The following is a 24,352-nucleotide window of genomic DNA, read 5'->3' on the forward strand; positions in this document are numbered from 1 at the left end:
AACTGCAATTTTAACCATAACTGTATTGCCCTTGAACGCTGCTACATGTAAGCTCTGCTGAGTTGGAAGAATAGTAATACAAGTCTGGTGACATTGGTTTAAGAAGAATTACAGCTAATAGAGCTATTGCCTTACAGCTCCAGAGTCTCAGGTTCAACCCTGACCTTAAGTGCTGTCTGTGTGGAGTTTGCATGATCATTAGGGTTTTCCTCCGGGTGCTCCAATTTCCTCCTACATCCCAGAGACGTGTGGATTGGTGGGTTAATTGACCACTGTAAATTGCCCCTAGTGAGTAGGTGAGTGGTAGAATCTAGGGGATTTGATGGAATATGGGGAGAATTAAAAAAAGGGATTAATGTAGGATTGGTGTAAATGGGTGGTTGATGATTGGTGCGGACTTGGTGGGCTGAAGAGCCAGTTTCCATTTGTATCGCTCCATGACTCTATGAACACAAGAAAACAGGAGCAGGAGTAGGCCACCAGGCCCCTCAAGCCTGTCCCACCATTAATAGGATCATGGCAGATCTACGCTGGTCTCAACTCATCTTCTGTGCCATTTCTCAATACCACTCTATTCAAATATTTATTCACATCACTTTAAATACCTCTAATGATCCAGCTTCCAACACCCGCCTGGGCAGAGAATGCCAGAGATTTACCATCCTCCATGAGAAGAAATTTCTATGTATATGAAACTTCCTGTGGATATTGTAACTTTTAATATGACAATATTTTAGTCCTGGTTAAGTCCTTTCACTGTCAAGCTCACTGCATGAGAGGTACAACATCTGGATGAAAAATGCCCCTTCTGATTTCAAATCTGAGAGGAGCAAAATTATAGCACGGACAATGTGACCCACTGTGGGGCAGTAATGGAAACTGATGCACTGCTATCAATCTGCATCCCTTTGATACCATGCATGAGAATTCTTCAAGAGTGACCAAGCTTATTGGATGTCTCAGATTTCTTTGGCCAAAGTCAAATTTATTGTCATATACACATGTACGCACAGGTGCAGTGAAAAACTTACTTGCAGCAGCATCACAGGCACATAGCGTCAGATATGCAGTGTTCACAAGAAAAAACTTAAATTAGACAAAAATTGTACAGTTTTTACAAGAAAGAACATAATCAGAACAAAGAAAGTCCATTGTAGTGCAGAGTGGTCACACTGTTGCTATACTGAGGTAGTGATTAGGATTGTGCGGGTTGGTTCAAGAACCGAATGGTTGAAGTAGCTGTGCTTGAACCTGGTGGTGTGGGACTTCAGGTTTCTGCCAATGAAAATGCAGCAAATGTTCAGTCCAGATGAAAGGTCTTGACTGGAAATGTCAACTGTCCACTTCCCTCCAGAGATGCTGCCTGACCTGCTGAGTTCTTCCAGCACCTTTGTTTGCTCCAGATTTCAGCATCTGCAGTCTCGTGTCTCCGTGTAGCAAATGTTATGGTTGTGAAAAATGAGGAGATCCTCAAAACCTGTCAAATGATGACACAGAAAAATTGAAATTAAGAGTAAAATGCAGATATAATCTTCAGCAATGAAACAGCCAAGAGAGAGGGTTGCTTAGAAACAAGATACATCGAGCCTAAGCCTCTAGCTGCCTCTTCTCAACTCGATAATGAGCTAGTGTGCATGTGGGGGATGGTATTGACATACCACGAGTGCCCTTGCATTCTGGAATTTTCTTCCCAAATCAACAGAACCCTTGCTTGTTCTCCACCAGGCCCCTGTAAAGCACTTTAGTCCGCTTGTAAAAGATATCATACGTTGTTTTGTAGAAAATTTCATTTCAATACTTCTCATGCATGTTAGCATTCCACCAGGTAGGTTAGCAGAATCCACACCCTCCCTACTGCTGATTGACCTGACATTGAATTCAGCAGGGGCATATGAAAACCTCATGCTTACAATAGCAATATATCCCTTCTGCAATAGTACGTTTCAAACATTATTTCAAGGTGAATAATGGAATACAACATTGGTCAAAGTGTCAGAGAAGAGGAACAGACTCAACCAAATCTAATTTTATTTGCAAGATTTATACTTAACCAGCAAAAACTTTAAAAATAATTATGACTGGCAAGAATAGGCGAAATATTTGTTTTTTTTCCGCAGCCCGCCAAAAGCAAAAGCCCGGTAACCCAAAACGAGAACACAGCAGAGCGGAAACTAGAGGGGCAATGAATTTACCTCATGAACGAGGCAGTCTCGCTGTCCCGTCCTCGCGGTGACAACAAGTCATTATTTTCATTCATTTGTTTTGAGGGGAAAAAAGACGTTTGAAAGTTGAGCCGACTGAATATGAATTTTTAAACATTTTTTAATCGACTACACCCCCCCCTCACCTAGAATTCATTATCATATGTTCGCGAGATTTGCTTGGCGCGCCGTGAACCCATGTGTGTCTGCCTGTTCCTAGTTCAGTAAACAACACACAGACTATTAGCTGCAGCAAGAGGAGAGGGAGATCATTTTATCTTTTTAAAAATCTTATTTCCAGTTTAATTTTTCCTTATTTTCTCGCCTGCAACCGGCTGTAGGGCTGATGGTATTCTTTTCATTTTATTGTTTTACTTTGGGTTAAAAGAGGGAGAGAGGAGGGAAAAATGTGGATTCAAGTGCGGACTATCGACGGCAAGCAAACCCGCTGCATAGACGATTTATCCAGACTGACCAAAATTGAATCGTTGAGGTTAAAGATCCAAGAAAGCTTCAACGTGAACCCGGAGTGTCAACGTCTGTTTTACAGAGGCAAGCAGGTAAATGTGAAATACCCCCCCCCCCCCAAAAAAAAAGATCCGGTGAGATACACTGTAGTCGCTTTGCTTCCTGTTTAGCTACAATGTAACCCCGAAACAGGGATGTTTCCCACCCGATTGCAACCGGACATGAATACGCGACCTGGTTGCTACGGCATTCCCTTCAACAGACAAGGAGAGAGGAAGGGAAGCATCTGGAGCAAAATGCAATATGTTTTTCGTCTTGTTACTGTTTTTTGTAGTTTATTTATTAATCTGCATTCAGATCCGAGTGACTGGCGTTGTGGGGTTTTATTTGCAGTCGAGGGTGCAGGGTGTTTTTTTTTTGTGCGGGGGGTGTATAGGGACGGCCTGAGCGAGTTCCCTTGACCCTGCTCCGGATCCCTCGGGCACTGCTCCAAGCATGGCGAGTCGATTAAGGCAGCGGGATCACTCGCTGCTACCCGGGATCTGGCTCAACATGTTCCAACACAGGCCCGGAGGGGGAGATGAGCGCTGGAAAATGGGTTGGGGGTGGAGTGGGCAATGAAGGGGGTGGTGGTCGGCCCATTTCCTGAGGTTGGAATGAAACGGCAGCAGCCGTTCTATTGCGGAACTATTGGATCCCTCAGTTATTGATCTGTATCCATTCAATGTTAATAAAACCAGTTTGGCGGGTGACTTAAGAAAAACAGACGCACACGATACGTCCGCTGAGCTAATCCGCTGAAGGGCCTTGTAAATGTGCAGTACCCGAGTCATTGTACGGAATATGCGCTGTACCCTGGGGCTCACGTTGGGGAGACTGTGTTGCTCGTGTCGCCCTCTAGCCGGTCTTCTGAAGCGAAAGCTTTGTTCCCCCCACCCCCAATCCCCATCTGCCGACTCATAACTCGCTTTCCCTTCCCCGGTCAGAGGGTGGGAGCGAGGCTAGACTGGAAACTAAATCAGTTCGCAAAATGTATTCAGCGTATTAGCTTGGATTCCTTCGCAGGACGAGAGTCTCGAACACCTCGTTTGATAGTTTTTCCACTTGATTTTTTTGTGCATCAGTGAATTTAAAATCTGGGGAGTCGCAGAAACCGTGTCTCCCCCCTCCCCCCCCAACACGTGAAACCTCTTTTATCATCTTGAGCCTTCAGGGCACAGATTACATCAGAAATTACCCGTGTGCATGGCTTGTATTTGTGTTCATTCATAAACATCGCATTAGTAAAAACTGAAAATGCTGGAAACACTGTAAGTGAGGCAGCATCCGTGGAAAGTAAAGCGGAGTTAACGCCTCAGGTCGAAGACTCTTTCGTCAGAACTGCCTGACCGACTGAGTATTTTCTTCTATTTTTATTTAGATTTCCAGCATCTGCAGTTTTTTTGGATTTACATATACAAGTAATACATTAAGTTTGATGTCCCTCCGGTTCCAGATGGCATTTGGCCTAGGGTTACAAAAAAAAATTCTATCGTAAACTACTTAGTAAATATGAAAATCAAAAAAAAGCTGCAGATGCTGGAAACACTCAGCAGGTCAGGCAGCATCAGTGGAAAAGGAAACACAATTAATGTTTTAGGTCAAAGACCCTTCTGTAGAACTGGGAAAGAAGGAAATCTGAAACATTCATTGTTTTCTTTCCATGGATGCTGCCTGACTTGCTGAACGTTTCCAGTATTTTGTTTGTAAATACTAATACATATCGCCTTCTTTTGGAGGTGTTACTTTTAGCAAAATGTGATATAGTTTAAATGAGTTGTGGGAGAGAAGATAACGGTGTTGAAAGATGGTGTTTGATTATTTGCAAATCATATTTTGTATCAATTTCTGCTCTGATTAAAAGAAATATGTCAGTGGGTATGAAGTGCAAGATAGTAACCTTGCTGCATGTACACAAAACTCAGATGGAAGATGGTTATGTTAGGGGTACATAGAACTAGACTGTAGCATCAATACCTTTACAATAAAACAAACTTGAAATTTTATGATGCAAGATTCCTTTCAGTTCTGATCATTTGCTTCAAGTATCTTTAGAACTGTTTATTATGTTACTGGTGTTCTTAAAGGGGGCACTGTAGTGCTAACTGCCATGAAAGTTGCTGGATTTTTCATTACTGCTTGGGTTACCAGGAGGGGGCCTTTTTCATGCCAGTTCACGCTTCTCATTAATTCGCATATCCGACCAGATGAAGTAACTGAAGTTTCCATTTTGTTGGTGTGCAGCCTTGGAGTTGTTAGCTACGGACTTTCTATACAATGGAATTTTTTCCTGTTGAACTAGGAGCTGCACAACAAATGTACATTGTACCTGTAAGGCTTCTGGAAACAGAATTGTATGGTTATGTCAGGATCATGTGGGGGGGGGGGGGAGGAGGGAATTAAAAATGGGAAGTTATAACTACAATTCACTTCAGCGTCTTTTTCTTTAAATATACATAGGAATTTGTCTTTGTATAATAGAAGGAAATGGGGCATCATAGAACTTACAAGTCAGAATCCGTATATTTGGACCATCTAGTCTGCGTTAGTGCTGTTCTTCCACATCTGCCTTCCCGTCCAGCATATCCTTTTATTCCATCCTTAGGCACGTGGAAATGCTTTTATTTAACCCCTTAATAACTTCAAATTCCTTCTGCATTCTGCTTCCTTCTTGGAATAGGAGATGTTGCTAATGCTTGAATAAATTTAAGAAATTCCCTTCAATGCCGAGTATCATTGGAAACATGGCTTTGGGCCTTTTTCGGTGGATCACTTGGGGTAACTGATCCAGTCACTTGATGGTGGTCAGTACTGCAGTATCTCCTTTAAGAGCACCAATAATAACTAAAGGTACTCAAAGTGAATGAACAGAACTGAAAGGAACATTTGCTATCTAAAGCAGAATACAGTATTGAGAAAAAAAAAGCAAACTGCTGGAGGAACTTGGTGGATCAGGCAGCATCTGTAGAGGGAAATGAACAATCCAGATTCAGGGTCTTGACCTGAACTGTCGAGTGTCCCATCTCCCTCCACAGATGCTGCCTGACCCCACTAAGTTCCTCCAGCACTTTTGTTTTTTTGCTCCAGATTCCAGCATCTGCAGTCCCTTGTGTCTCCGTAAAGCAGAATATTCCCTGGTGGTTGCTGAGGATCTCAAGTGTACTGGTGGATACCAGTTATTCGCTGTCCAGGGGTGCTTGGGTATGTGGCAGAGAGTGAGGCAGCCACTTGTTCCACTTGATGGCTTGTACATCTTCGATCTATAAATTGCCATTACGTTCAGCTCTTTGAGACCTTCTGCACCAGGTGGTAAAAACTCAGGTAAGTAGTGGTGAAGTGCAGCTAATATTCAAGGTGGTTAGGTAGAAGAAGTAATATTTTGATCTTGTGATACAAGTGAAACACTATTCTGCCAGATTGCAAAGATATCCATACTGTTAAGGAATTCATTGAAGTTCAGAGATATATGAAGTTTTGTTCAGTGCAACAACATGAGAAAGGGACCCAGATTAATGAGCCTTCTTCAGAACACCCAGAGATACCTCTTTGGGTAGAATTGCATGGCACTCTTTTTTCCAAGAGACTTAGAAATTGAATGCAAGGTTCCTGAGAACTTTATGGCCTTGTGCTGTTGAGTAATTCCTCCTGATCAGGGGCAAGTTGGGATTTTTTCTGAATGTTTTTACCCACCAGGAGTGCCTGTGAAATGTTGAGCCGTGAATTATATCTTGATCAAGATTCAACCTTAACTGGGAATCAATAAAAATGATTCAATAATGATTCATTTTTGTCACCATTTAAGACATTGTGAGTGCTAATTGTATTGATATGCTTCCTTCAATAATTTTATTAGATTATGATGAAACTTGCAGGAGATATTTTGACATGTGAGAAGGTAGTACAGGCAGCCCCGGGTTACAAATGCCCCACCTGCAGACACCTGTACAAACAAACTCCCATAATATTAAATTCAAAATCTGATGTACATTCTTTCTTTGTTCCTACAAACAGCAGAACTAGTTTCCTCTCTCTCTCCACTTTTATTAATTGTTTTTTGTAGTCAGCCTTTGTGCTTCTGATGCCATTCATTTCAATGCTGTGGAGGTATGGTTATCGCATTGAGTGGTTTTTGTATGTTTTTCTGAATTAAGGATGTCTGTAAAAATGGAACCTGTTACCCAGGGAAAAGCCTGTATAAAATCCAGCTGTATTTCAATTCTGTTTTGAAACATTGTACCTTGAGACTGATTAAGATTATCAGTCTCCTTGTGGTTGGAGTGGCCAAATTATAAGTGAAATAAAATATTTTGGAATATTAAATAGTTGTACATGTCATATTTGTTTTGTGTGATCCTGCATTTTTGTAGCTTGTTAGTTTACATCCTAAACCGTGGGCTTACAGGTGCAGCCAGACAAACCAGAGGGTTTTAAAGCATTTATCATAATGTTTTTCTTTTCCAGTGGTGCTTAACTTTTCAGTAGGCTGAAGGAGTTCTTTATTCTGCAACTCTTAAATTTCTTGGGATCACACTTATGCAAAAAGTATTTTGAAATTCATAGTTTTCTGCGTGGTGAGGATTCAACACAATTGGCCTGTACCAGCCCATGAAACTGGGATAAAGAAGCCTTGATGCTACACTGTCAATGGGAGGAAATCGCAAGCGCTGTCTTCTGCCATTGTGGCTCACTTTGACGTGGTACTTTTGGGAAACCACTCCATCCACTTGGTCCTGCTGAACCTGCACAGGAGAGGAGAATGAGGGGTTAAATTTTGGGTGTACTTGGGTAGAGAGTATTTTAGTTAAGCATACAGCAGCTTTTTCTTAGTTCACAAACTTACAAATGTCAGGAGATGGAGCATGTGTTTTTGGTTGAGTATATCTGTGCCAATGTATTCTGTAATGCAGGAATAGCTTGTTAGTTACATGGTGGGGGTAGGTGTATAGGATTGTTTGTTAATGAGTAGTGGAGCGTTATGATGGGTATATTTCAAAGTGATACAAACATTCAAGGAAATGTGTGCTTTTCCGGTGGTCTGAAAGTATTTTATTGGCAATGAATCGGTTTTTACATGACTTGGACTCGTGTTGGATGCATGTTCTTTCCATTCTTTGTTTGCATCTTTTACTTCTTGGTTTAAAACTAAATGTAATAATATAAGGATATATAACTGATCCCTGCACTTCTGTTGGGAAAAGCTCACGGAGCCTGTAATATAGCAGCTCCAATCAGAATATTAATAAGGATGTGCCATCTTTTAGAATTCTTAATTAAAAACTTTTAGAAACAACACTTCAAACATTTTTTAGTGGTGTCAGCTCATTTCTGTGGCTTGACATATTCATCTCACTCAAGTCAGAAGATCTTGGTCCAAGTCACACCACAGGAGTTGAGCACAATCTAAGCAGGCACTTAAGGCATTTGAAGTGCCATTTTTCCAATCAAGTATTAACTTGAGCTGTTGTGGTGGATGTGAAAGATTACTCTCAACACATAGCATCAAAATGGATTTGCTGGTCAATTAACTTGTATGGGATCTTGCTTTAATTAGCTGTCACATTGGTCGCATAATGTGACTAAGCTTAAAAAATATATCAATGTCTGATAATACTCTGGTTTGTCCTTGTGATAAGAAGACATGATTTATCTATAAATTTTTCATTTTTGTTAACCTTTGAACGATTTGAGGACAACTTCCCTGTAGCCATCTGATCTTGTTAACTTTTAGCTACTTGTGTCATGACCCCAAAACAATAATTCAAGATTATTCCCCTCTTGCATTGCACACAGACCAAAGTTCGATTCCATATTCATTCTCTCTCATTTGTTTCTTTTTGGCTGCCTGTCTCTCTTTATCCCTTCAATGTTTGTGTGGTGAAATGCCAGCACAAACAATAGTGGTGGAACAGAGGAAAGGCCTGTGGCTTGGGGCAGTTTAGTGACACTCTCCGTCACAGCCACAACTCCACAAGATATGTTATGCTAAAATTAGTTTCATTGTAAAACTAATGTCGTATATTTTAATAAAGCTACTTGCTTTACATTGCAAAATGTCACCATAATTGGCTTTATCTAAAAAGTACTACTGTTGTAAAATTTGTCATCTTAATATAGGGTCTATGTTGTGTCAGCCTGACACTTCTCAGTTTAGTCTCATTCCATCTGTAAAGTTTGGGGCCTGTAGCTGCAGGATCATTCTTCTGGGGATTGATTATAGGGAGAGAACTGGGAAGATCTATGGCTCTATTTGACATCGACTTTCCTAAGCACCATAGCCATGGTACCTGGACACATGATTTGTTGAAGGAATGCTGCAGTTGTACATTTCTACTGCTTGAAAAAAACAAAACTCTTAAATATATAAAGAGGTAAAACTGTTCAAATGTCTCATTTGTTTTATCGTCCCAAAGCTGTAATCACTTTCCTATTCTCCTAACCACTATTTTCTTCAATTTAGATATTTTAAATTGAATAATGATATTTTTGCATAGTTTTTGAAATGTATTTTTTTCTCCCTCTTTTATTTCTCTCTATCATCCTGCTCTTGATACCCACTTTCAAACTGGAAATTATGTTGAATTTGTTTAACAAAAGTTGTAAGGGTACATTGGTCAAATCGAATAAGACTATAAATTATATTTGCATTCTGATTTTAAGTGAACACAACAATTTCCCAAAGCACTTCACAGCAGCTTTATCAAATAAAATTTGATTTTTGAACCACAGAGAGGCATATAAATGCAGACAACTAAGAATCCCAACAAAGTTTCAAGATTGTCATGAGGGAGGGAGGCGGTTTGGGAGAGAATTCCTGAGATTGTGTAGGACTTTGGCAGCTGAAGGCACAACCATCAGTGGTGGAACAATTACATTTTGGGATGATCAAAAAAAAAACTAGAATTGAAACTGATACCAAAGAGTGCTGGAGACACAAGACTGTAGATGCTGGAAACTGGAGCAACAAACCCTGCAGCAGGGCTTTGACCTGGAAGGTTGATAATTTCTTCCCATTACAGATGCTGCTTGACCAGGCGAGTTCCTCCAGCAGATTGTTTGTTGTATCAAGGAGAATTTTAGGGCTGGAAGAAACTATATTAATGGGGAAGAACGACCCCATAGGTATTTCAAATGAGAGAGAATCTTCAAACTCTATTTGTTGTTTCATAGGAAGTTATCAAGAAACATGGGGATACTGAGTGAAGATAACCCTTAATTTGAGACTGTGACCCCGGATTCTTTACAGCAAGCCAGGAGAAACATCATTCCCAAATCTACCCTATCAGGCCCCCCATGAGAATTTTGAGCATTTAATGACATTACCTTTTGTTCTTCTGAACTTGAGACTTCAGGCCCAATCAGTTTAAGCTCTCCTTTTGGGATTGCTCCATCGCAGGAGTTAAACAAATAGTTGTTTAATATGGCACAAAGCAAACTAAGAGAAGTTTGGATTATTTCATTTCAGAGGGTGAGACATTGGAGTGGCATGTCTAAGGTTAACAGTGGATAATAGATAAAAATGAGCGAGAGCAGGTGTTTTGGCTCCTTGTAACATTCAATCAGATTATGGCTGCTTTTAGTTCAATGCTACTTAACTAACCCTATACTATTTAATTACCTTACTATCCAATAATCTATTGGCCCCTGCCTTGAATGATTCCAGAGATTCACTGGTCACTGGCTGAAAAAAAAATTCTTCTCACCTCAATCCTGAATGGTTAACCTCTTGATTTGAGACTGTGACTTCTGATTCTTTACACCAAGCCAGGAGAAACATCATTCCCAAATCTACACTGTCAAGCCCCCAAGAGAATTTTGAGCGTTTTAATGACATTACCTTTTGTTCTTCTGAACTTGAGACTTCAGGCCCAGTCAATTTAAGTTCTCTTTTTTTGAATTGCTCCGTTGCAGGAGTTAAATTGCTGAGCTTTTTGTTGCAAGCATCATTGAGGGGACAGACCTGGGCACAATATTCCAGGTGTGCTTTGACCATGGTTTTCTGTGCTGAAGCAGAAAGAGCTCACCAATGTTAGAGGTAGAAATTGCTGGTTTTCATGATTACGTGGGTATGGGGCATGTAGTTGGAAGTTTGGCTTTGAATCGAGCATGGCACCCGATGTTGTTGGTATCTCGTTCAGTTTTGGAGAACTGCCAGGAGGAGGGATTGTGTCTTTTGATCCGAACATTTTTTTTGCAGCCAAGGTACTGAGAACATCTAAGAAAGCCTATTTATCAACCATGATGTTAATATTGGATGCTGCCTAGATTAGAGGTCATGAGCTGTAAGGAGAGGTTGGACAAGGTATTCCCCGGTGAACCTCTTCAACACCTTCTCCAAATCCTCCACATTCTTGTAATCACGCAGTATTGCAAATGTGGCGTGATCAAGGTTTTATATGGCTGCAGTGTGACTCCCCTGGCAGGATTTAACCTGAAGATAGAACGTAGAACAGTACAGCACAGGAACAGGCCCTTCAGCCCACAATGTTTGTGTTGAACACGATGCAGAATTAAACTAATTTTCTTCTGCCTGTACATAATCGTATCCCTCCATTCCCTGCATATTCATGTGCCTATCTAACAGCTTCTTAAACACACCATCGTATCTGCTTCCACCACTTCCCCTGGCAGCCTGTTCCGGGCACCTGTCACTCTCTGTTTAAAAAAAACTTCTCCCTCTCACCTTAAATGCATGTCCTCTGGTATTTGACTTTTCTACCCTGGGAAAGAGGATTCTGACTGTCTACCCTATCTATGCCTCTCATAATCTTATAAACTATTATCAGGTCTCCTCTCAGCCTCCGACGCTCTAGAGTAAACAATTCAAGTTTGTCCCACAGTTCCTTACAGCTCATACCCTCTAATCTAGGCAGCATCCAAGATAACACCGTGGTTGATAAATAGGCTTTCTTAGATGTTTACAGCTTCAGACAAGAGGGTGCTGATGAAGGATCTTGTTGGCTTTTGGGAAAGGGACATAATAAACTGAGCAAATGCACCTGTGGATAACTCAAATATTTTGCATACTAGATCACTAAAGAACTTTATCCTAGAGTGCTTGTTTAAAATCTGCAAATAACATTCACCCAAAGAAATTAGTGGTTCAGGGTTCAAAGTCAGACTAGTTGTGTCCATATTAACTTGGTTCATTTGCTCCCTTGGCAGTGATAATTCCTCCAACAGTTTACATTCTTACAAAAATGGATAAATTAAAAACTGCGGTCACTTGTTAATGAAAGGAATAATGATGACTTGCCTGGATCCTGATAAATGCCCTTGTAAATGTATTGCCTGTTGAATCTTTGGTGATCAATTTGTGGCAAAAAAGCTTCTAGACTTCTGATCACAGAAATGAAGTGCAGTTAGGAAATGTAAATACAAGTATAGGACATTTTTGTGGTTCAGTATGTTCTAAGAAAAAATAATGTGCTTTTATATTTTTGGTGTGAGCTTCCAACAGTAACACAGAAATGACAGGATATACTGTAACTTGGTTTATGACGCATTTTATATGTGATTATATTTTTTAATAATGTAGTGTTTGGCAGGAGAACGGGTGCAATAGACACATTCAGGACATGTTTTTAAATTGGTCCTGATGAATTTAGCAATGATGGAACAGGATTTGCATGAATGAATATGTCTTGTTGCTGGTAGTTAATTTTAATTTGAAGAGACGTGGTACAGATCTGTTTCAAAAAGCTTGTTGTGCAACTCAAATTAGCCCATACTTTGACAAAATTTGTTAATTTGTATTTCAGCGAATTTTTAAAAAAAACTGCAGATGCTGGAAATCTGAAATAAAAACAAAATGCTGTAAATACTCAGCAGGTCAGGCTGCATCTGTGGGAAGAGAAACAGTTAATGTTTCTCGTCGAAGACCCTTTGTCAGAACTAGGAAGGAGACAAATGGTACTTGTTAAGCTGCAGGGAGGGTGGGGGGGGGTGGAATATGGTAAACTGGGGGATCATTCCCCCCCCCCTTCAATTTTCCCCCTCCGGGAGTGAGGACATGCCCAGCCTGACCTGACAGGCATGTCTTCCTGCTCTACATTTTGCATTCTTTTGTTTATGTTCTTTTATCTAATATTTCCAGCATTTTGTTTTATCTTAGATTTCCAGCACCTGCAATTTTTTGATTCTCTTTTGTCTGTATTCTCACTCTCGAACTGTTCCCATTCACTCATTGACCAGATAACTTTGTGTGCAGCTTATTCCCATGGTCACCCTTGTTTTGCCCTATGAGAAACATCAAAAACAAATTTAGATGCACAAGTGCAATGAAAATCTTACAGCAGCGTCACAGGCATATAGCATCATAAAGCAATGTTCACAAGAAAAACATAAATTAAACTTAAATTGTATGATATACAAGAAAGAACACAATTAAGAACAAAAAAGACAAAGTCCATTTTAGTGCAAAGTGATCAAAGTGCTAATAGTGTTGCTAAACTGTAGTGATTATGGTTTTGCTGGTTGGTTCAAGAACCTAATGGTTGAAGGGAAGTAGCTGTTCTTGAACCTGGTGGTGTGGGACCTCAGGCTTCTGTACCTCCTGCCCGATGGTAGCTGCTAGAAGATGGCATAGCCCAGATGGTGGGGATCTTTGATGATAGATGTTGCCTTCTTGAAGCAGCACCTCCTTTAGATACTACCGGAGGGATGTGCCTGTGATGTATTGGGTAGAGTCCACTACTCCCTTCAGCTTCTTGCGTTCCTGTGCATTCGAATTGCCGTACCAGACCATGATGCAACCAGTCAGTATACTTTCAACAGTATATCTGTAGAAGTTTGTTAGAGTGTTCGGTGACAAGCCAAACCTCCTTAACATCCTAAAAAAGCAAGACGCTGGCATGCTTTCCTTACGATTGCATCTTTGTGTTGGGCCCAGGACAGGTCATTCGATATGTTAACGCCCAGGAATTTAAAGCTGCTGACTCTCTCCACTGCCAGCCCTCCAATGTAGACTGGCACATGTTCGCTCTCCTTCCTGAAGTCAATAATCAGTTCTTTAGTTTTGCTGATGTTGAGCGAGAGGTTGTTGTTGCGGCACCATTCAACCAGGTGTCCTATCTCGCTCCTGTATGTTGACTCATCGCCACCTTTGATTCGTCCAACAATAGTAGCGTCGCCGCTGAATTTGAAGATGGCATTGGAGCTGTGCTTAGCCACACAGTTATGTGTGTATATAGAGAGTAGAGCAGGGGGCTAAGCAAGCACCTGTGTTGACGATCAGCGAGGAGGAAATGTTGTTACAAATCCTCATTGATTGAGTTCCACCTCCCCCACTCTCTCTGTCACTTCACAAGCTTGTTTTGTCACCTTCCCAGTTCTGATGAAGGATCTTCAATCTGAAATATGACCTGCTGACTATTTGCAGTACTTTGTTTTTATTTTAATTTGCTCTTTGTTGTGAAATTTCAGAAATGTAGAGTTTCTTATGTATTCATTCAAGGGATGTGGGCTTTGCAGTCTGAGCCAGCATTTAATTGTCCATTACTTGTTGACCTTGAGAAGGTGGTGGTGAGCTGCCTTCTTGAACGGCTGCAATCCTTGAAGCATGGGTATACCCACAAAACTGTTAGGGAGTGAGTTCTTGGATTTTGGAGCAGTGATATATTTCCAAGTCAGGATGGTGTGTGGCTTGGAGGGCAACTTCCAGGTGGTAGTGTTTCCATGCTTTTTCTGTCCTTTTCCTTCTAGCTAGTAGAGGAAATGATGCAGCACATTTGTAGTTTTGAGATTTTATCTTGTAAATGATATAAGTAGCAGTCATTGAGCAGTGCAGGTCTACCACATTGATTCCTCAGATGAGCAGGGCCAGTCCTCTGAGAAAAGATTGTGAGGACTAGTCCTTCACTCTGGAGTTCAGAAGAATGTGAGATGGTTTCATTGAGACCCAGAAGGTCTGAGAGGAATTGATTGGATAGATCTTTCTGCAGGCTGCAGCGTAGATACAGTGGATCAAAAAAAGATAGTGGACCAAGAGCAAACTAATGAAAATGGATGCACTGATTGTTGCCAGCTCTTGCTCCACCACTCCCCCTCACCTTTGTATGGCAATCTCCCCTCTACTCTTCTAGATGAAGGGTCTCATCCCGAAACATTGATTGTCCATTTCCCTCCCACAGATGCTGTCTGATCCGCTGACTTCCTCCCACAGCTTGTTTTTTGCTCCAGATTTCAGAATCTGCAGTCTCTTGATTATTTTCAAGACTATAACTTGTAGAATTTTGGACACAAGGGAGACAGTGGATTTGAGAATTGGGTGGGGATGTGAACTTCAGGTATAGACTGTTAAAGGAGGCTTGAGGAATGGTCTTGTACATTGGTGGTGGGGGGGGGGGGGGAAGCTGTTCACGTATTTCATGGGATCCCAATTTGCAAAGAATTAGTCTGCTGTATGAGGCAGGCAGGTACCACCAGTGCCTCCTTCCCCAAAAGAAGACAACTTTGAAATTATCACAGGAAGTTTCCACCAGGTAGCAAGACTTAAAATTAGATCCTTTTTATTTTTGTTGACTGGTTACTTTTTCACAGAGAAGGAGAAGAAATGTTTTGTGCGCTATAGATGTTAAAGTACTATTCCATTGTGGGAAATAACTTGCACTGAAATCATAATATTAATAGCATTTTTTTTATTTTCTCATTTGACCCGTTATTGTTGCAAATATTTATTACTAAGACTAATTCTTCTAAAAATTACTCATCTGATAAGACTAACCAATTTCTCAATTTCTTTTACCTTTTGATAAATTGAACTGAGCTGTGGGGTGGGAGAGTTTCATGTCCTTGTGTTACTTCATTATATAGTAAAATAGTTTAATTCTTTAGTTGTTCACCTCCCTCTAGCAAATTCCAAGTTAAATCAGAAGGATGTACATAGTATGCACATTTATGCATCTGTTTCCTTTCTGGAAGTTGTCATAGACAACAAAGTAACCTGCTTCGACTCTGTACTCAATACAGTGGAACCAGTATGATCTTTTGCACATCCACATTATCACAATTGCATTACTGAAGGAGCACTGTCTTGTCAGAAATGCCATCTTTCATTTTGGATGTTAAACCGGATCCGGCCTGTTGAGGTGAGTGTAATGGATTCCAAAGCAGTGTGGAAGCAGGACAGAATCCTGGTGTACTGTGTGCTGAAGTGGCTCCACCACCAATGGATCTTCAGTTGATGATTGTAGGCGCTTGCTATTCACCTGCTGCTTCAAATTTAATCCATTGGCTGTAGAAAATACAGTAAATTGTTCTGTTTATATTTTTAACTTCTACGTTTGATTTCTGGCAGAGGAATAGGAACAGCATTCATTTTTTTAAAAGAAGTATTCAGGAAAATAGTAATAAGTGATTCTCCTACCAAGAATGGAAGTTGAGGCAGAGTATTATCTTAACGTGTCAAGGTGATACTTGCTGAGCCTTATACATTAGGCAAGGCAGGAATATAACAACTTGCTTTGATCTACGAGTTTGGAGAGAGTAAAACTAGCCATTGTATCCCCACTGCAGGAAGTCTGTGTAAAATGCATTATGGGAGCTGGGATCTATCCTGGCTGTGAAGTCCTTAATTCTGTCTTGCCTGACAGAATAAACTGCTTCCGGAACATTGCCGTGAAAAATTAAAGCAGGAAGTTCTTTGTGTCCATTTGTGTTGCCAGGTGTGCTGTGAGAAATTGGAAAACCCTTGCTGCCTGGTTGAACTCCATCTAGTGGTTGAGAAGTGGTAAACTTCACACTTTGTTAGCCTTGTGTGTACAAAGTTGAGGTCAAGCGACACATTACCTGCACACAAAAAACCTGGCACAACCTTTATTGTGGGACGGATAATTTGTTGTGTTGTTCGGTGATGATGCTTATTAACTTAACATTAAATAGCTAATTTTACAGAGATACCATGAGTTTTAATTATATCCTAAATCTGCCTTGACCAAACTGAAATGAAAGACTTTGCATGGCAGCAGGTTGTAAATTCCCCAAGTGCAGGCTAATTGGTAAACACATTGGTAGGAACCGTACTTGAACGTGCAACAAATTGTGAAATAGTTTGAAATTGATTTTGGAAATAAGAACAGCTTGCATTTATGTTGCACCTTTAATGTTGAAATTATCTTGGGTCCTTTGTCAGGGGTGAGAATGAAAATGCATCACTCTGGAAATCAGTTGTTGCATATGGCATATTTGGAATACATTTCTACTTGAGTAAGGGTTGAAGCCATAGAGTGTGTCTAGACCCATTCTTTGCATTATAAAATGTTCTGAGGGCGAGTTGAGTCTTTAGAGTGAAGGTTATCTTAATCTTTAGTCTTTCCTTGTACTTATTGTATTAATTTGTGTTGTTCAGGAATCTAAATCTAAAATCTTGAATGCTGGTGAACCAACACATTAACCAGATTAACAAATGTAGCATGCATGCGTAACGCTATTACAGTGCTAGCGACCTGGGTTCAATTCTGCTGCTGTCTGTAAGGAGTTTGTATGTTCTCTCCGTGTCTGCATGGGTTTCCTTGGGTGCTCTGGTTTCCTCCCACATTCCAAAGACGTACAGGTTAGGAAGCGTGGCAACACTTGCGGGCTGCCCCCAGAACACACTACGCAAAAGATGCATTTCACTGTGTGTTTTGATGTATGTGTGACTAATAAAGATATCTTATAACTAGCATGTATGTAAATGTGAAGTGTAGAAACCGATTTTTACAGTGGCTTTTATTTGCACGTGATGGAGGGTGATTGGGACATCCTGTCCCACTCCCTCAAATGAGTTTGGAAGGCATCAGATAACATCTTATTGCAAGCATTTCATCATATGGTCGAACTGAAAGTTTCAGAATGTGTTCTTAATGCAGCAGGAAAAAGTTTTCATTAAATGTTTCAGATAATTTGTTTGCAGTGCACAATCTTTAAGAAGGCATTAATAAATTTTATGAGGATAACTGCAAATTTGTACTTGCTCCTTGAAGCAACTTGTGACACTGTGGCTCAGCTGTTTAGTACTTGTGGCTCTTGAGTTAACAGTGAGTTATTGAGTACAGTGACCCCTACAAATCTAATTGGGAACTTTCATGGCCCATCATGGATTGTTTTGTATTTTATCCCTCCCACTGCTTGAGTTAGGAAGGTGAACATCAGCCAAAAATACTTCATGAGAAGCTTTTATCTCGTACTGGCTGAGAATATTATTGTACTCAGCTTTGATATTCTACAAAGATAACTGACTGCTGTTACTTGCTGTTGAGGTTTGGTTATCAGTTGTCACTTGAAGTGAAAGGAATTGTACTGAAACATTAAAAGTAAGGGGTTGTTCTGAATGATACAAAAGCAAAGTTAACTTACCTAAGCAAAGTTAACACCTTAAGGAGAGGGAACAATCTTGACAAATGAATGAAATTTGGCTATGTTAGGATTGTTTTGATGATGCGGGAATTCATCTCCTTTGTAGGCAGAAAATAAGATTATGAAAATATGAAACTTTCAATATGTATTTTATCTCATTAAAGGTTATTTTTAATCTGGCTACAGCAAACGGCTGTATTTGTATCTTGAAAGTAATTTCGTGAGAACTTCTTGTATGTGCGAGCATATTAATTAAAAGATGTCTTTAAACTGCAGATGAATGTTAATTGCCTTGGTATAATGAGCTAAAGGTATCAGTGTGTCAGTTTAAAATCTGCCTGCTGGACATGGTGCAAGTTGCACTTTTGATTATTTCGTTTGAATCATCTTGATAATTATTTGTGCTTATTTTAGGACATCAGACTTTCGCTATTCCTTAGTATAATTATGTGGGAAATTTTGGCTTTTAATAATAGGATACAATGCTACTTAATATCTTTTTGTTTACAGCAGTATATGGTTGATTCAATTCCATTTATTTTAGAAGGTACAAATGTTGGTATGGCATTTTTAGTTTCTTCCAGACTTCCCAACAACAGCTTCCAATGTTCTAAATTTACCTCTGCTGCAATAGCTTAATTTCCTAGAGTGCTTACAAATGGCTCAGTTCCACTTGTCCTGTCACTAATTTGAACAAAGGAGAGCTGAATTTTGCATTGACATGGGCTGATATCTCATTCCCTGTTCAAATGGAACCAGTATGTTGGTGGGAATTAAAATGCTGGCATTTGCAATCGGGTTGAGATACCAGCCTTGCTCCAAAGGTAGACCTCTAAACTCTCTACTACAAAGGTCATGGGTCCAAGTCCCTTTCAGATTCAAGCACAGATTAAGCTCTTTATCTAGTGGAGAATCATCCTATGGAATGAGTTATAATTATCTATCTTGTCAGATTGCCCTTGTGAAACAACCACAAAATTACACCATATACCTACAAGAGGCAAATTTTATGTTTGAAATTTGATCTAAAAATTATCCCACTGTCAAAAATAAAAGGAAAAAGAAGGAATGTAAAACCTTTGCATTTGGTGTGAAACTATCTCCATCTGCTTGTCTGGCAGTACAAAAAATAACCAAGAAGGTTTCTTGTTGAAGAATAAGTCTTGGTATATTGTCAATATTTATCACTCAACCAATGTCACTAAATCAATTTAACTCTTCATTATGGAGATACAAGGGACTGCAGATGCTGGAATCTGGAGCAACAGACAATCTGCCAGCGGAACTCGGTGGATGGAGTAGCATCAGTCCTGATGCAGGGTTTCGACCTGAAATGTTGACAATTTCTTCCCCCACCCCCAGATGACGCTCGACCCACTAACTCTTCATTATGTCATTGCCATTCACTGAGTGCAAATTTCCTGCTGTGTTTCCCATATTAAAGCAGTGACCATGTTTCAGAAGTATTTAATAGGCTTTGCTGTGTTCTTTGTTTTATTTCCTTATTTCCTCCAGGACTATTTTCTGATTAAGTTTTTAATAAAAACCTTTGCTTATTGTGCAATGCAGTTTAATATTGTGGAAATGATTCCACAGTGTAATTTTCAATGAAAATGAACTTGTACTTCTGACTTTAACGACTGCAGGTGTTCCCAGTTGTTTGCTTCCAAGACAGTCTTCTCAGCTGCATCTGTGTTAGAAAGATTCTCTTGTGACCAACCCCACGTGTCAATCCAGTGCACGTGCTCTGGACTCCTGTGGTGAAAAGTGAATGCTCCAAGGTTGGACTGAGATTGCTTGAAGTGAATAACTCAGCAGATGCAAACCCAGAGAGAGTCCTAGAAACAGAAGGAGTAAATTCATCCACGCCACACTTCATTGGTGATATAGGACATAGAGCAGTACAGCACAGGAACAGGCCTTTCGGCCCATAATGTCTGTGCTGAACATGATGCCAAATTAAACTAAATCTCTTCTGCCTGTACCTGATCCATATCTCTCCATTCCCTGCACATTTGTGTGTCTATCTACAAGCCTCTTGAATGCCACTAAGGTATTTATTTCCACCACCTCCCCTGGCAACACATTCCAGGCACCTACCTCTGTCTGTGTAAAATAAAATTTGTCCCACACTTCTTTTAAACTTTCCCCCTCTCACCTTAAATGAATGTCCTCCAGTATTTGACATTTCTACCCTGGGGGAAAAAGATTATGTCTACCCTATCTATGCCTCTCATGATTTTATAAACTTCTATCAGGCAACCTCTCCTTTATATCTAATACCCTCTAATACCCTCTAATATACTCTAATATAGCCAATATGTGACTGGAGCCCCAGACCGATAGAAAGGGAGTGATACAGAATGGAGGCTGGCCCTCTGAGGTCTGAATCAATTGAAAGGCATTGGGTTTGGGCATTCATTGAAACCTTGGGTAACAAATATATTTTTGGCACACTCGTTTGGTGCTATGGTGGAGCCCCAGGCGGCTTAGATCCCCTGTTTTCATAATCCTTTTCCTTTAAAGTTATACGTCCATTGATAAGTTACAGCATGACAGGCAGTTGACCATCTGCAGTTCTTGCTCTAAAGACCTCTTGTACGATAAAGATGAGTCCTTGATCTCTCAACTACCTTGTCATGGTCCTTGTTCTTTATTTGTCTATCTCCACTGCACTATCTCTGTAACTGTAGCACTATATTATGTATTCTCTTTTGTTTTCCTTTTGTACGACCTCAATGGACTTGTGTATGGAATGATCTGTTTGGATGGCACGCAAACAGAAGGTCTTCACTGTATCTCAGTACATGTGACAATAATAAACCAATTACCAAGTCGTCATATTTGTATGTGAGCCAGAGGCAATTGAGTAATCAGTACGAAGAGAATGGAGAGTCTGATCCCATCTCATGCAGCACTGATGTACTTGCACATTCAAATGGATAACAGAGTAAATAAAGTGTGGGTTGCCCTTGTGGTTGTATGATTATATTCATTGAGTGACCATTAAGACAGAAGTTTAATTTCCAGTTAATGCTGAATTAGTTGACGTCACTGCCTGCTGTTGGCAGGAGGAGTGCAATAGCCATGGCTGCAGATAAGGACAATTAATCTGGATCTTCTGCTGTTGAACAATTGCTGCTGGAAGTGCACAATTGAATGCTGCATGAGTATGAAGATAGGCTTTCTTGTGCTCTAGCCAATTAAATAGTCATTGCCCAGGCCTGCTTTTGAATGCGATAAGTTGGCCAAATACTGGAGCCTGCCCACTGCCTGTCAGGCTGTAATCTTAGCAAGAGATCTTTACCTTTTTATGAAAGGCCTTTGTTTTAGAGGAACAAAGATTAGATGAACTTCAAGCAGTCTGCCTGTACACTGCAGTGGGTGTGTGAGTGTGAATTGAAAGAGCACAACTTTGTTGAGTAACACTGATGTCCAACTATCTAGATTTATTTATATTTTAATCATGCTTCTGGACTATGTTCTGCTTGCCTGTAGTGCATATTTCCTTATTTTAGTTGGACTTCTGGTGCACCTTTTCTTCAGATCAATGCAGATAGTGGTCTGAGGATTGGTAGCAATGTTTTTCAGGTTTAATGAAAGGAATCTGAAGTATAAGCCGATCACACAATAAGAGTATACAGCATATTCTTAACAACTGTTTTTAATAATTTCGTTCTCTGGTCTTTCCATTTCATTTCAAGCAGTATGGCAAAATAGCAATCAACTAGGAATTATATAATGCGCTGCAAGAAAGAATTTAGTGTTGCTTCTCACTAAGGCAAATAGTGGAGGTGGAGCTCAAGCAAAGCATCCCTTTTGTTTGAAAGTATTAATGTTTCAATGTAGTAAAGTTTCAACAAACAGTGGCTGGTACAGAAATGTATCATCAGACCATGTGGTACACAAGTTCTTACAGGTATTTGTGCTACAGTTGTGCATTTAAACTTTGAAGAGGTTATTGGGAGAGGCTGAAGGATTGGAGGATATAATGCTCTTTGTACTTTTGTGACCAAGATTGTTGGGATGTTCTCAGTCAGATGTGATTAAGCAGTAGACAGTGAGTTGTGATATAACTTCACACCTGCATCAGAATTGAATCACTGTTTGACTAAACTTGTGGCAGACTGTTCTCTTTCTACATTGCTGAGCTGAATAACACTTTTAAAAAATTGGTTATTTTTAGCCCTGATACATCCCTGTGCTTGACATTGGAGTTTATTATTTGTTCTGAGGTTGTTGAATAGTGTAAAGCTCAGGAGTTATTGAGGATAAAAATCAAAGAGAAATGTGGCAATCCCATGGGTTTGTTCTTTGTGTTTTGAACCTCTAGAGCTGAGGGAAGGTTAATTATTAATGCCTGAAAAGGGTTAATTATTAACACTTTGAATGGAGGTGCCTCATGGGTTTGCAGAGCAAGGAGTGTTTCAAGTGACTTTGTGTGCAGCCATAAGAAACAAATAGATAAGAGCAAGTGCAAATGTCCTAAGTTTATGTACAGCAAACATCAAGGTTTACTTGAATGCATGGGTTTTAGGAATTGGTGCATGGTTTGTTTGTACTTGTTAGGGTTACAAAGGTACCATCTAACGTCAATATGGTCTATTTAATGTTTGATTCTTTCAGTCTATGTAACTGCTTTCTGTTTCAACTTCTTTAGTTTTGTCAGTATGACAACTTGAAGCAAATGAACTAAAGTTGTGAGGAAGAGGAGTGTGTAAAGAGTCCACTGGATGGGAGTAAATCATAGAGCTGGCTATAATCTGGTATCTTATCAGGATAAATTGTTTTTTTTTATTTGCTGTTTAAGTTTTGCATTCTATATCACTCAGTTTTTTGTTATTTACAGCCTTGCATCTCACTCAAATCCATCTCTCATTGCCAAATGAACCCCTCAAAAAAAATAAGTGCGCCAATATGGGTTAAGTTAAGTTGATCAAAGTTGTGAGTATTTGGGAGTGTGATAAAGGTCAGCTTGCAGTTGTTTTTAAAAAAAGTATCTTTCACTTTGTGAATCAGAATATTGGAAATCCATCTCTGACATTTATGCTTTTCTACAACTGAAAAAAAACAAGTTGCAGTCATGTGTGTATATTTTCTGAAAGTCAAAATTGCTGTCCTGATTTTTGCTTAATTTTGGTGTAATTGGAACAATATATTGACTTAGACATTTTTCTTCATTTTTCAGTTAGAGGATGGCCATAGTCTTTTTGATTACAACGTGGGACTGAATGATATCATCCAACTTCTGATCCGTCAACCTGCTTCCTCCACTGTGAAGAAAAAGGAAAATGAGGTTGAGCTCTCAGATAGTGACTCGGGATGTAGCTCGTCACAGAGTGAGTGTGACAAAACCTCTTCCAGTGCAGAAAATAGCAAGAAAAATCGTCCTGGCACATCAACTCGATCGTTTCTCATTGATCCGGGTTTTGGATTATATAAGGTAAATGTGTGTCTGTGTTGTTTTGCAGTTACGTTCTCTGAAACATAGGAGATTGAAGGGTAACCTGATAGAGGGATATAAGATCATGAGGGGCATAGACAGGATGAAAGCACATAGTCTTTTTCCCAGTGAGAGGATGCTTAAAAGCAAGAGGGCATAGGTTTAAGATCAGAGGCGAGAGATTTAAAAGGGACATCGGGGCAGCTTCTTCACACAAAGGGTGGTGTGCATTTGGAATGAGCTGCCAGAAATAGTGGTTGAGGTGGGCACATGAGAAACACCTAAAAGCCATTTAGATAAGTACATGGAAAGGAGTAGTTTAGAGGTTTATGGGCCAAAAGTAGGGAAATGGGGCTAACTCGCTGGGCAACACAGTCAGCATGGACGAGTTGGAACGAAGGGCCTGTTTCCATGCTGTATTACTCTGTGATTCTAAGTGATTGAGGGACTGGATGTTTTGTTGAAATAGATGATGGTGGATTACTAGTTACTGTTGACTGCGGGGAATTTGGCAGTTTCAGCAATCAGTGTAGTGTGTCAAGGGTGTGGTTCAGGATCCCATATCTGGTAATTACACTTGGGCCATCAGATACTGTGGAAAATGGGAAAATTGTTGAGAGCAGTGCATTGTTTTTAATTTGTGGATTCTGGAGTTATATACCATAGAAAATTAAAATCTCTGTCTCTTATTTTGTGTGTCTCACATTGCTGGTACTGATGGATCTCGATGTATTGACACTCATTAATCAATAATGAAGCAGTAGAACAGCCCTCTCCTAATCTCCAGATCTATATAATTGAAACAGAACAAGCAGACATACAAGTGCAAGCAGAAGTGCAAGACATGAAACGTAGCTCAGTTTCTCTT

At 40.0% G+C, this 24,352-nt stretch overlaps 1 protein-coding gene across 1 annotated transcript in view; it reads left to right on the forward strand.

The window, feature by feature from the left end:
- The first annotated feature begins 2,354 nt into the window (after positions 1 to 2,354).
- The window catches only part of LOC127572770 (E3 ubiquitin-protein ligase UHRF1-like), a 103,299-nt gene continuing 81,301 nt past the window's right edge, over positions 2,355 to 24,352 (forward strand). The window contains exons 1-2 of the mRNA XM_052020380.1: positions 2,355 to 2,761; positions 23,230 to 23,484. Of these exons, the coding sequence (XP_051876340.1) occupies positions 2,609 to 2,761; positions 23,230 to 23,484 (408 nt within the window). The 5' untranslated portion in view covers positions 2,355 to 2,608. The remainder of the gene's footprint in view (positions 2,762 to 23,229; positions 23,485 to 24,352) is intronic.

The sequence above is a fragment of the Pristis pectinata genome, chromosome 7 (assembly GCF_009764475.1).
Source record: "Pristis pectinata isolate sPriPec2 chromosome 7, sPriPec2.1.pri, whole genome shotgun sequence".
Classification (NCBI taxonomy): Eukaryota; Metazoa; Chordata; class Chondrichthyes; order Rhinopristiformes; family Pristidae; genus Pristis; species Pristis pectinata.